At 44.9% G+C, this 14,527-nt stretch overlaps 1 protein-coding gene across 1 annotated transcript in view; it reads left to right on the plus strand.

Moving 5' to 3' along the window:
- The window catches only part of LOC141085972 (uncharacterized), a 104,155-nt gene that overhangs the window by 36,923 nt on the left and 52,705 nt on the right, over positions 1–14,527 (plus strand). Inside the window, exon 2 of the mRNA XM_073571662.1 lies at positions 3,679–3,800. Coding sequence (XP_073427763.1) covers positions 3,684–3,800 — 117 coding nt within the window. The 5' untranslated portion in view covers positions 3,679–3,683. The remainder of the gene's footprint in view (positions 1–3,678; positions 3,801–14,527) is intronic.

A 14,527-nucleotide genomic window follows, 5' to 3' on the forward strand; every position in this document is an offset into this window, starting at 1 on the left:
ATCGTTATGTTTGTCAGCTCACCAGCGATCATGTAACGATGTACCAGCGATCCTGATGAGGTCGTATCGTTGTCGGTATCGCTGCTGCGTCGCTTAGTGTGACGGTACCCTTAGGGACGTCTCCTAAAGAGGATTCAGCTACAGGTTTTCGCAGCGCGCCCACTTAGAAACCCGATGTGTACCTTAGTTACCAGCTCCTGCTCGCTGGTCTCCCGCCTGTCACATGCAGCGATGCGTGCTGGCCAGTGGGAGACCAGTGACCCTAAAAATGTCCAGCCATTTCAACAGCGATCAACGATACCCGGCAACGGGGCCGGTCGCTGATCGCTGTCACACACAGCGATCTCGCTGGTGAGATCGCTGTTGCGTCACAAAACTAGTGACTCAGCAGCGATCTCAATATCGAGATCGCTGTGTGTGACGGGGGCTTTAATAGCTCGGTGAACAAAACATTAACATTTTGGGTCCTTAGTTAGGAAACTCCCTAGATCACAAACATTGAGAGCTAGTGGTAAAGCCTCAATAAGTGAGTGGACAAATAAGAACACAGAAATTGTGACACACTACAAGCACTGATTAGATAAGAATGTCATCAGTCAGGATTTGGCCCAAAAGCTAATAATCAACATGCCAGGGTGAATTGCAGAAGTCTTGATAAATAAGGGTCAACACTGTAGATAATGATTTTTTTTTTTTTAGAAACATTGGACTAAAGGCCCCGTCACACTAAGCGACTTACCAGCGATCCCGACACCGATATGAAGGTGTCAGGATCGCTAGTAAGTCGCTATGTGATGGCTGGTGAGCTGTCACACAGACAGCTTCACCAGCGATCAGCACAGCGATGCCGAACGTGCGGCATCGCTGGCCATCCCTGTAAAAAATAGAATTAAAATAAAAAATATAGTTATTCTCACCTTCCGATGTCCCGCGCAGTCTTCCGGCCTCTCTCCACGCTCCGGTCCCAGTGATCCTTTGCACGAATGACCGCGAGATGTCACGGTCTCGAGGGATAACAAAGTCTCGCGGTCATTCATGCAAAGGATCACTGGGACCGGAGCGTGGAGAGAGGCAGGATGGCTGAACGGGACGTCGGAAGGTAAGAATAACTATATTTTTTATTTTTTTTATTATTTTTTACACCTGATCGCTGGTCTCCCGCCTGTCACACACAGTGATGCGTGCTGGCCAGCGGGAGACCAGCGACCAAAGAAATGTCCAGAGGTTTCTTCCAGCGATCAGCGATACCGGCAGGGGGGGCGGTCGCTGTCACACACAGCGATCTCGCTGGTGAGATCGCTGTTACGTCACAAAAGTTGTGACTCAGCAGCGATCTCGCTACCGAGATCGCTTAGTGAGACGGGGCCTTAAGGCTGGTTTCACACTAGCCTTTGTGTACACAGCATAGGCCAGCGTACTTCTTTCCTTAAGATCCGCATGCATCTTGCATACCTATGTTTAACATTGTGTATGCAGGGACATGCCTTGTATGCGGATGTGTCCCCGTGCATCATTTTGACGTGCCCGCCGAACGCAACATGTTGCGAACACAAACGCTAGTGTGAAACCAGCCTAAGTGATCTAAAACACTGAGGCTGCAAACTTTGTGAAAACCAAAAGTTGTGACTGTCTCAAAACTTTTAACCATGACTGTCCACTCCTGGGAAACACTTGGGAAAGCACATAACAAAGGATTACATCACTGACAAAAGGTGATGGGAGGGCTTCAGATCTACTCCTCCCATAATTCAGGTGCATTCTACTTGTGTAGATCGTGCCCAGAACATTCAACCATAGGAGCCAGAAAGTGGATTTATTTTGTCCTGAAGGCTGTTGTAAAAAAGTAGTTGGATGTCACTAGGACCAATGATATTCTATGGGGCCACTCACATGTCCGAGTTTTGATCCAATATTTGGATGGCACTTGGCCATTCAGGCTACTGAACACGTGGAAACAATTGGACTGCACTCGGATGACATCTGGGTGCAGTCTAATGGAGAAATATTGTTCTCCCTCTTCTCCTTACAGTGTGCTCCGATTCTCTCATCATAGTTTAGCATCGGATCACAGTGTACCAACACTTTGATCAAACTGTGATCATACTTTGAGCAGAGTGTCATTTGTATATTCGGCCCAGTCCTCTCAGATGAGATAATCTACGGCCATCTACACCTTACCTTAAAGTGGTATTCCCATCTCCAAGATCCTACCCCAATGTGTAGTAGGTGTAGTAATAATAATAATAATAATAATAATAATATTAGCAAATACTTCCAATTAGAAGTGTAGTATAGTTTTTCAGATTTGCTTTCTCTTTCCTCATGTTCAGCCATTTCAGGACCTTAGGTATCCATGGTTATGACCACTGATATAGTGACAGTTAGTTAGCTAGTTGCTAGTGGTCGTAAGCATGGATACTTAAGATCCTTCAATGCATGCACATGAGGAAAGCGACATAGCGAATCAGAAAAACAATACTACATTTCTAATTGGAGGTATTTGCTTAATATTATTATTATTACACCTACTACATATTGAGATAGGATCTTGTGGGTCGCCCTCCCAGGGCTGTGGGGTACTTGGTACCGGGCAGGTGTCAGGGGAATGTGTCACAGCAGCGGTGACCCGATCCGTGGCCCTGGGCGCCCAAGTAATGGGGGAATGTAGTTAATGGAATGGAATAGTTCGTGATGCCACCTGTGGTGTTCGGCAAGGGAGATGTTAAGCCGACACTGCAGACAGATCCGCTGGGACTGATGGTATGGTGCAGCAAAGATGTAATAGCTCCCCACAGGTGACGCTATAGTCCCAGGGCAGTGTAGATGTGGTTGGCACGGGGATGTAGCAGTGCCGGAAAGGTAGGAAGCAGACAAGACACAGCGGGGTGCAATTTCTGTACCTTTACTTGATAACTGCAGTCCAGGGTCCTGATTACAGATGGTAACGGAGCAGGCTAGCCTGGAAGCAACTCAGGGATTCTTTCTCAGCAGACGGGCTGTGCAGTCTCCTTCCTAACACTGGTTTGAATGAAGCACTCCAGTACTAAGTTACTCTGAAGTTCCTCCTGTCAGAACCTTACTTGCACGGCAGACAGCTGTAGCCTCTCTCGGGGACTCCTCTCTTGAGTCCTGGCTCTCTATCCAAGCTGCTGTTGTGTCTCAAGTCTTAGATGGGAGTAGGGCATTTACAGCCTCCTACTCCTCTGGTGTCTGCTGTAGGACCGTTAGTATCCATACAGCCGTGGAGACCAGGCTCCAGTTCTTGCGCTCTCAAGCTGAGGGAGCTCTCCTTCCTAGCTCAACCTCCAGCTTCTCCCCACTTCACCCTCCACAGACTAACTGGCCACTCCTTCCTATTGGCCCTCAGAGAGCACTCCTCCCCCTAATCCTGGTTCAGAGTTCCCCCTGCTGACCTGGAGTGGAACTGTGTTGCATGTATGGATTGACTGCGAGAGAGACCCATCATTGCCTGCAAGCCTGGCATTACCCTCCCCTGGAGGAAGGCAAAGCCACTGTGGCGGCCATACTCCTGGGGGCGCCACACTTGGAAATGGGAATACTCTTTTAATGTATGCTGTCTGGGTCACTTTAGAGCTAGTCAGAGCAACATAATTACCATTGTACCTACAGAATACATTGTATTGTTGTAGTATAAGATGTTCATTTACTGTTTTTTAGCAGGAATGGAGATGCCTTCTGCTCAACATAACCATTCTGCTGACAGGCATGAACGTCTCAAGGAGCCTTGGCTGGATGTTTGCTTGCACAGTACATTGCTACCAGGCAGCCCGTGGAATAAGGTATGACTCTTGTAGACGAGAGGGGGTCAGGGAGTCTGCAACGTAGCAGATGGATCCAAATGAGGCTGAGTCCAATGTGTTGCAGATGGGTGTTGGTCCCGCTGGTAATCACAGCCACAAATAAAGCCCCCGTTACACACTGCGATATTGCTAGCAATATCGCTGTAAAGTCACCGATTTTGTGACGTTGTAGCGATATTGCTAGCGATATCGCTATGTCTGATACTTACCTCCGACCGGCTCCCCCGCTGGTTATCGCTGATCGCGCGAGAAGCTCCTGGACCATTCCTCGTCGGTCACTTCCTGCTGCGCTTCCTGTGGCGCCGACGAGTGACGCGTGGACGCGGGTGGGAGGATGTCAGCATCGCCTCGTCTGACAGGTAAGTAGCGATCCCCGTCCCCAGCGATGTCGCTAGTGAGATCTGCCTGTGTGGCAGCTCACTAGCGACCACCTAGCGATGTACCAGCGATCCTGACCGCGTCATATCGCTGGTCGGGATCGCTGGTGCATCGCTAGGTGTAACGGCACCCTAAGGCAAAGAAAAGGGATTTCCTCCAGACCTGTGAGATAAAATCAAAAGCCTCTATTCGGCCTGTCAAACCATAGTTAAAATAGATAAAAGAACCTGACACGTTTTCTGGCGCGGTAGTAGTGCCCTTCCGTCATAGGATACAACAAAGGCAAAGCATGTAATTGTATATAGACAAAACGAAGCAGAGACAGCAAAGCATAATTGCATTAGTATGCACATGGAGTGTGCCACGCCATCTTTATAGAAGCCAAAGGTGCAAAGAAAACACATATGTATGTATAGAATAATAATAATAATAATCTTTATTTATATAGCGCCAACATATTCCGCAGCGCTTTACAGTTTAACAGTTTCAAAACACAAGTCATAAGTAACAACGTTAACAATACAATAATTAAAGCAAAATAAGACGAAATAAGACGACCCTGCTCGTGAGAGCTTACAATCTACAATGAGGTGAGGGAGATACAGAGTACAGGTGTGTATTTACAATGGTGTATTTACAATGAAGGTCCAGCCATCTTGCGGGAGTGAAGGATGGATGGAGATAGTGAATGGGCTACACACGCACACTTACACAGAGAATGACTTTGATTAGTGAATGTGATAGGCCGCTCTGAACAGGTGTGTTTTGAGGGAGCGCCTAAAACTATGCAAATTGTGGATAGTCCTGATTTCTTGGGGTAGAGCATTCCAGAGGATAGGAGCAGCACGGGAGAAGTCTTGGAGTCGGGAGTGGGAGGTACGGATTAGTGCAGAGGTTAGTCGAAAGTCGTTTGCAGAGCGCAGCGAACGGCTAGGCCGATAGACAGAAATGAGAGAAGAGATGTAAGGGGGTGCCGCACTGTGGAGAGCTTTGTGGGTGAGAACAAGTACTTTGAATTGGATCCTATAATGAATGGGCAGCCAATGTAAGGACTGGCGAAGAGCGGACGCGTCCGAGTACCGATTACCCAGATGGACGATCCTGGCTGCTGCATTAAGTATGGACTGGAGAGGGGATAGTCGAGTGACGGGGAGGCCAATTAATAGAGCGTTGCAGTAATCCAGGCGAGAGTGGATCAATGCAACAGTGAGGGTTTTTGTTGTTTCCATAGTGAGAAAAGGGCGGATTCTAGAGATGTTCTTTAGGTGTAAGCGGCAAGAGCGGGCAAGGGATTGTATATGGGATGTGAAGGAGAGATTGGTGTCAAACATAACACCCAGACAGCGCACCTGCTGCCGGGGTGTTATTGTGGTACCACCCACGGAGAGGGAAATGTCAGATTTAGGGAGGTTAGTAGACGGCGGGAGCAGAAGAAGTTCAGTTTTGGAGAGGTTGAGTTTCAGATAGAGAGCGGACATGATATTGGAGACTGCGGACAGACAGTCACTGGCGTTCTGTAGTACAGCGGGGGTAAGGTCGGGGGAAGACGTGTATAGTTGTGTGTCATCAGCATAAAGATGGTACTGAAAGCCAAATCTGGTGATGGTCTGTCCAATTGGGGCTGTGTAGAGAGAGAAAAGAAGGGGGCCAAGGACTGAGCCCTGAGGTACCCCGACAGCAAGAGGAAGAGGAGATGACGTGGAGCCAGAGAACAAAACACTGAAGGAGCGGTCAGAGAGATAGGAAGAGAACCAGGAGAGTGCAGTGTCCTTAATGCCTAGTGACTGGAGCCTAGAGAGTAGGAGATGGTGGTCAACAGTATCGAAAGCTGCAGATAGGTCAAGAAGAATGAGCAGAGAGTGGTCACCGTTACGTTTTGCTGTCAGAAGGTCATTGGTCACTTTGATGAGTGCAGTTTCAGTCAAATGTAGGGGGCGGAAGCCGGACTGTGAAGGGTCTAGAAGGGAGTGAATGGAGAGGTAACGGGTAAGGCGGGAGTAAACTAGGCGTTCCAAAAGTTTAGAGATGAAGGGGAGATTGGAGACTGGTCTGTAGTTGTTTGTGCAGGATGGGTCGAGAGCAGGTTTCTTTAGTAATGGAGTAACGATGGCGTGTTTGAAGGAGGATGGGAAAATGCCCGAGGAGAGGGAGAGATTAAAGATTGTAGTTAGGTGGGTTGTGACGACTGGAGAGAGAGACTGGAGGAGATGTGAGGGAATGGGGTCGGTAGTGCATGTAGTCGGACGAGAAGAAGAGAGGAGTCTGGAGACTTCTTCTTCTGTGATGGGATCAAATGTGGAGAGTGAGCCAGGGGAGATGTAGGAAGGGATGGGAGTCACAGCACTTGGTGGTTGGGAGCAGATTTCTTGACGGATATTATCTATTTTTTCTGTAAAGTGGGAGGCCAGGTCATCAGCACAAATGTCTGTGATAGGGGCTTGTGCTTTTGGCCTGAGGAGGGAGTGAAAAGTGTCAAAAAGTTTCTTGGGGTTGTTGGCTAGTGAGGAGATCAGGGTGGTGAAGTAGGTCTGTTTGGCAAGGTGAAGGGCAGCGTTATAGGTTCTTAACATAAATTTGAAGTGGATGAAGTCTTCTGGTGTGCGGGTTTTTCTCCATAGGCGTTCAGCACTCCTGGAGCATCGCTGGAGAAGTTGAGTTTGCGATGTGAGCCAGGGCTGTTTTACTCTGTGTTTGGAGGTTCTGAGGGTGAGGGGAGCTACTTGGTCAAGGGTGCTTCTAAGAGTGTCATTGTAGTGATGAACAGCCAGATTAGGACAGGAAAGAGAGGAGATTGGGGACAGAGATGAATGTAGGGAATCTGAAAGTGTCTGAGGGTTAATAGCTTGTAGATTTCTGACTGTGTGGTAGGTAGGAATGAGCTGGGGTGGGCGAGGATTTGTGAGCGTGAAGGAGAGAATGTTGTGGTCAGAGAGTGGAAGCGGTGAGTTGTTTAGGTGGGAGATTGAACAGAGTCGGCAGAAGACCAAATCAAGGGTGTTACCGTCCTTATGTGTCTCAGAGGTTGAAAGCTGTGAGAGGCCTAGAGAGGTGGTTAGTGATAGAAGCTGGGATGCAGATGTGGAATTAGGGCTGTTAATGGGGATGTTGAAGTCTCCCAGGATGAGGGTTGGTAGTTCTGAGGACATGAAGTGTGGCAGCCAGGCTGAAAAGTGGTCAAGGAAGTGGGTGGGTGAGCCTGGGGGCCGGTATATGACCGCTACCCTGAGGGAGAGGGGACGAAAGAGCCTGATGGTGTGGACCTCAAAAGAAGGGAATAAGAGTGATGGGACTGGGGGGATGACCTGGAAAGTGCATTGTGGGGACAGGAGTATGCCAACTCCACCACCAGGTCTGTTTGTGGGTCTCGGAGAGTGAGAGAATTGTTAACCACCGTAGGAAATGGCAGCAGGAGAGACAGTGTCAGAATCCTGAATCCAGGTTTCAGTGAGGGCCAACAGATTAAGAGAGTTGTTCAGAAAGTAGTTGTGTAGGAAAGGAAGCTTGTTACAAGCAGACCGTGGATTCCAGAGGGCACAATTAAAAGATGGAGATGAGGGAGTGCAAGTAATGTTAATCAGATTATTATGGTTTCGATATGAGGTAGGGTAGGGGTTGAGGTTGGGGGATGGTGGACCAGGGTTGGGGGAGATGTCCCCTGAAATCAGTAGGAGAAGGAAGATAAAGAGCCAATAGTTGTTGGAATTGTAAGTAGTTTTTTTCTGCGATGTGTTTGGGCAAGATGGGCTGAGGTTTCTCAGGAAGGTGAGGAGTGTGTGGGAGCTGTACATGGGAGAGGGAAGTATAGAGGGGCTGATGTGTATGAGTCGTGATGGAGGGGGGATAGGGTGATGAATGTGGATGGCAAGGGAACACAGGAGGATAAAAATAAAGCACATGGTTAAAGGGGAAGGCAAAGTGTGGGTTACCTGACTCCTGCCCTGACTAACTGCCATGTATAACTGCCGTTTTGCTGGATGCTTATCTTCTGTGATGCTTTGCTTATGGGATGCTTGCGTGCTGTACCCCACACTGCGTGCTTCCCCTTAGCAACTACTACATATATAGGCCACACTACAGGGTCAGGAGAGAGGGATTGTGGGAGATGGTTGGGTATAATTTGGCAGCTGGGGCCAGCACACCAGGGGATGGTTAGATGATCAAAGGCACTAGACCAAGATGTGGCAAAATGCTATAGCACCTTCCACCTGATAAGATCTAGAAAGGCCCCAGTCACAGATCTAAAGCAGTAAGTATTACATACAGTGCAACAAATGAATTATACCAAAGCTTTAGCAAGCACATTTAAATATGCAGCAAAATGGTAAAGCAGCAGAAGTATGGAGTTGTACCATTTGGATATATTACAGCAGAGAATAGAGGCAGCAGAGGTGGGAAGTTGTATCATTCAGGCTGCTTGCTGGCAGTGAATGGAGTAAATACATGCAGGGTGGCTCAGTTGATTACCTGTGTGAAGAGAGAAGATGAATGTTAATTCCATGCCATGTATAACTGCCGTTTTGCTGGATGCTTATCTTCTGTGATGCTTTGCTTATGGGATGCTTGCGTGCTGTACCCCACACTATAGAATAAATCATTTCTGAAATTCATCCCTTTCAGATAGTTAGTATACAATTTTAGGATCCAAAAGGATTCCTTAATAGTAAGTTGTTTATGTCACCTCCACGAACAGGATTGTTCACCTTCTCGAATCCAAAAAACGCAAGGTGAGCAGTGTCACCTTCGTGAACATTAACAAAATGTTTAGAGGCCCCTGAATAGGAAGCATTTTTGTTATTAATATTTGATAGGTGTTCTGCTCTCCTTTTTTTTAACTTGCGAGTGGTGCACCCGATGTATTTTAAATCACAAGTAAGGCAGCAGATGCAATAAACAACGTATTGTGTGTCGCAGTTGATAAAGGATGTAATTTTCTGGACCATGCCAGAAGCCAGCTGGATGGACTTAGTTCTATGCAAAGCTTATACACACACGTTGCATCTGTATTAAAATATATCTTTATTCAAGCAAAAAGTTTCTTTTATATATATTAAAAATAATACAATAAATACAAAAGTTAGCCAATAGATGGCGCTGCAAATAAATATCTAGCACATACAGTATAAATAAAGCTAGTGAATAACATGTGAAAGTGAAACTAATTCAAATACCATGGTAATATAATTAATTGAAGGTAAAAAAAAGTGCTCAGTGCAAATACAACTACACAAACAATGTGAAACACGCAAATAAAATCTATACCTACAAAGTTCAATGTGCAGCAGCGCCAGAGGTCCCAATCCCTACGTATGTTTCGGCATGTATAGCCTTCTTCCAGGGGAGTGTCTATAGTGCTGATGTAGCCACTATTTATATATGAATGTGTCCAATAGCAATACAGGGCCAATTGCCTCACAAGTGCGCCGATAATAAACGGCGCATGCGGACACACAGTATAACCTAATTGCCCCCATCCACCTGCGAATATAGAGCCAAATGGCTCACAAGTACGCCGGTATTGAACGGCGCATGCGGACACCCGCTGTAAATCCATCGCTCCCATCCATCGGAGCGTCATGGAGACACAGCGGTCATGTGACCCGAAACCACGCCCACGTATCACGTGAGCGCGATCCAGGAAACAGACCGCCGCATCACCACAGAGACGCATCGAGGGGTGTGTGAGAGGAGGAAAGCGGGCCCGCATGCGCACACTGGATTACATATAACTTAGGTCATGGACCAGCGAGAACATATTAAAAAAAAAAAACACAAAATATAAATATGTGCCTAAATAATGAATATTAAGTGACAAAAAATGTTATTATAGTGCTGAAAATAACTGCAATATTAATGTAAGGTGATACTAATTTGTGCATATATAAGCAAAAAATGCATTGCATATACAGATACATACTATGCAGTCAATACACATATATAGTTATATCTACATAATAACAAGCAACATATGCATATAAAGATGCAATAGACCACATAAATACACATAAACCATATATTAAATACATTTTATCAAATATTTAGTTAATCAAATGAATATGAATTAAAGTGTGGTGCTACAATAAAATATGAATATATATATATATATAATAAAAGTATGATAAACAGTGTACAATATCAATTATTAATCGCTTAATACATAGTAGTATTACATATATATAATTTAAATTATAAGGAATAATAAATAAGTGATCAAGTGTGATGTGTCCAAAATAAATAGCCAGTCACGAAAGGATGGAAACTGTAGATCAAATATCTTAAAAAGAAAAAATACATATATGGTTAATAGAGGCATATAGATAATGCATATCTTTATTATCATCATATATAAAATAATCATTAAAAAATTATATATATAACTAAAACGGTTCTAAGGATCAGAGAAATGAAGCATAATTTAGGTTCTCATTGAGGCCTAGTGGTTGTAAAGTGTGCAGAGTCCAAATCCACTTGGATTCTTTTTGAGCGAGAATCTTGCTAAGGTTGCCCCCACGATTGTCATGATCTAGGTTGGATATGACAGAGAAAATGCATATGTAACCTTTTTTTTCCTGTGAGCTGTTTGCTCAGGGTTGGTTTTGCCCCGGTGGCCATTAAGGGTTATTACACAGTGGTGTCTTTTTCTTAGTTTCCCCCCGGTGGCCATTAGGGTCATTGCACTTTGGTTACTTTAGTTTTGTGCACTTGGTTATAAAACAGGTGTGATTGCTCTATAAAAGAGTGTCAGGTGTGGTAATCACTGTTGGTGATAGTCCCCAGTTACAAGCAAGCCTGGGTGAAGGATGGAGCTGAAGGAGAGTCCCGGGCAGCTCAGTGAGAGTCCTGGAGGGGCAGCTCAGTGAGAGTCCTGGAGTGGCAGCTATGGTGTCTGCTAGGAGGGCTGGCATGGCTTGGTTGAGTTGCAGCTATGGTGTCAGCAAGGAGTTCTTGCATGGCTTGGTGGAGTGGCAGCTATGGTTTAGAGCTGCACTCATGATGCTGGACTCGGTTGCTGGAAAGCTGGACTCAAGATGCTGGACTCTTTTGCTGGAAATCTGGACTCATACGCTGGACTCTGTTTCGGGACAGCTGCACGCAGGTGGTGGACTCTGTTTGCTCCAAGGCTGCACTATGGTGTTGGATCCGGTCAGAGGAAAAGATGCATGCAGGTGGTGGGCTCTGTTGCTGGGTGCGTAAGCAACAGAGCAAAGCTAAATGGTGTTCCCCTGTTTTGTCTCTTTTCCTTATGTGTGTTTTAGTGCAGTGGTGGGATGAGTTTCTGCACCGTCCACTTCACTAGTGAGGGTTTAGGTGCAGGGCGAGTCAGAGTTTTTAGGTTCCTGATCGTCGCCCGGTGCGGAACCGGCCTAGGGAACGTTAGGCGTGTAGAGACACTGACTCAGGGGAGTGCTGGAGGTCTCCACTTCCCTGTTCCCTATCGCAGGGCCACCATTGTTATTGTTACCCAGGTTTTCCCTTTTATTGTTTAAATTCGCCTTACTGGAGGCGGGGTTTCCAGACATACTTGTATTTCCGAAGGAGGTGGCGTATCCAGCTGCACATTTTATTATTTAAATTCGCCCAACTGGAGGCGGTGTAGCCAGGGTCTCGCGTGTCATCTAAATCCGCCCTGCTGGAGGCGCTGTGTCCAGCCACGCGTGACCGTGACAACGATATTCTGAATGCACACAATCAATACCTATAAAATGTAATCCCGTGGGATCACATGAATGAAAATCTTTAAAATGTCTAGGGATCGGTTTCATATACTCAACATTTTCTTCTCCTACCGCTAAACGGATATCCCTTATGTGTTCCCGTGCTCTAACTTTAAAACAATGGGTTGTAAGACCCACATAAATCTTCCCACACGGACATGTGGCATGGTAAATTACAGCCTTAGTTCGGCACGTAATAGTTTGGGTTATTTGATAAACTTTATCATCTGTTGATTTGAATTGAGTAGCTTGATCAGTACTGCTACAGGCCACACACTTACCGCATGGTGAGCAACCCCACTTCTGGTGTGGTTTACTTGTCGGGAAAATTGTAGATTGATCATTTGCCACATAATGAGATTTCACCAAATGATCCCTTAAATTACGAGACCTTCGAGCAGTAATGCATGGTTTTTCTGGAAGGTATTGTCTCAAAGTTTTGTCTGCAAGGAGAACAGACCATTGTTTTGATAAAACATTCCGCATATATTCCCACTGAGAGTGATATTGGGTTGTATATCTCACCTGATTTGAGGGTTTTACAACTTTTGTAGCATAGATAAGATCATTACTTTTTTTTGCTCTATTATAAGCTTTTTTCACACTTCGACGACTGTACCCTCTATCCAAAAACCTGTCCCGCATTTCAATTGCACGGATTTTAAAATCCTTATAAGAAGAACAAAGTCGTCTTAGTCTAAAGGTACTGTCACACTTAGCGATGCATCAGCGATCCCGACAACGATATGGATCGCGGGTGCATCGCTAAGTGTTCGCTAGTGAGCTGCCACACAGGCAGATCTCACCAGCGACATAGCAGCGGTCGGGGGTCGCTACTTACTTGTCAGACGCGGCGATCCTGACGTTCTCCCACCCGTGTCCACGCGTCGCTCGTCGGCGCCACAGGAAGCCCAGCAGGAAGCTGATGACGAGAAACGGCCCAGGCCGTTCTCGCGCGATCAGCGATAACCAGCGGGGGGAGCGGTCAGATGTAAGTATCAGACATAGCAATATTGCTAGCAATATCGCTATAACGTCACAAAACCAGTGACGTTATAGCGATATTGCTAGCGATATCGCTTAGGCCTGTTTCACACTTCCGTTTTTTCAAATCCGTCAAAATCCGTTGTTTTCCGTTAAACGGATCCGCCATTTTTTGCAGGATCCGTTTTTTTTGGTCCCATAGACTTCCATTACGGTTACCGCGGATCCGTCAAAAAAACGGATCCGTTTTTTTAAAAACGGATCCGTTTGCATCCGTTTCCGTCAAAAAAACGGAAACGGATCCATTTGGCGGACACAAAAACGGAAGTGTGAAACAGGCCTTAGTGTGACAGGCCCTTAAGAAACTGTCCAGTTGGAATAGATTTAATGATGTGATATGGATGAGAGGAAGAAGCGTGGAGAATCGAATTGACAGCTGTATCCCTCCTGTATATATCTGATTGTAGTACTCCCTGATCATCACGTTGAATCTCGATATCCAAAAAGGTCACCCTATAAAAATCATGATTAAAAGTTAAATGGATATTAAGATCATTTACATTCAAATCTGAAATAAATGATTTTAACTCAAATTCGCCACCACGCCAAATAAAAAATATATCGTCTATAAATCTTGTCCAAAAGGGAACATGATTTAAAAAAAATCAGATGAAAATAGATCCCTTTCCCACAGCCCCAGGAACAGATTAGAGTAAGAAGGCGCACAAGCCGCACCCATTGCTGTACCCTGGAGCTGCAGGTAGAAGGATCCTTTAAAAGTAAAAAAATTATGAGTTAAAACAAACTCTAAAAGCTGAAGAATAAAATTGGATTCCACTCTGGAGAGATTGGACATACCTAAAAAAACTTTAGCTGCATTGAGACCATCTGTATGTTTTATATTCGTGTACAATGATTCAACATCACACGTTACTAAAATCATATCATCATCTATATGTAATGAATCAATTTTTTGTAAAAAATCAACAGTATCACGAAGATAAGAAGGAATGGTCTCCACTAATGGCTTTAAGTGAGAATCAATATATTTACAAATATTTTCTATCAGACCTCCTATTCCTGAGATAATAGGCCTACCTGGTGGTGTAATAGCATTTTTGTGAATCTTGGGTAATAAATAAAGGGTTGGTATCGCCGGTTCCTTAATAGCCAAAATATTAAAAAATCTCCTTGGTAATCAAGTTATTATCTCTGCCAGATTGTAGTATCTTGAATATTTCTTGTCTGAAAGATGTCAAAGGATTATAAGTGAGCTTTTTATAACAAGATCTATCATGTAATAATCTAAATGCTTCACTTTCATAGAGTTTTGTAGGCCATATCACAACATTTCCTCCTTTATCAGAAGGTTTATATAAAATATCCTCTCTTTTTTTCAATGATTTTAAAGCTACACGTTCTGCCTTTGGTATATTATCATTATTAATTTTCCAAGAAATTTTTTCAAAATCAGCAGAAACAAGTTATAATAATAATAATAATAAATTTTATTTTTATAGCGCCGACATATTCCGCAGCACTTTACATTTCAGAGGGGATTTGTACAGACAATAGACATTACAGCATAACAATAATCACATACAGTAGATTATAACAAATACCAAGAGGAGT

This window comes from Dendrobates tinctorius, unplaced genomic scaffold (genome assembly GCF_039654945.1).
Source record: "Dendrobates tinctorius isolate UK_male_01 unplaced genomic scaffold, ASM3965494v1 ptg000007l, whole genome shotgun sequence".
In the NCBI taxonomy this organism is placed as follows: Eukaryota; Metazoa; Chordata; class Amphibia; order Anura; family Dendrobatidae; genus Dendrobates; species Dendrobates tinctorius.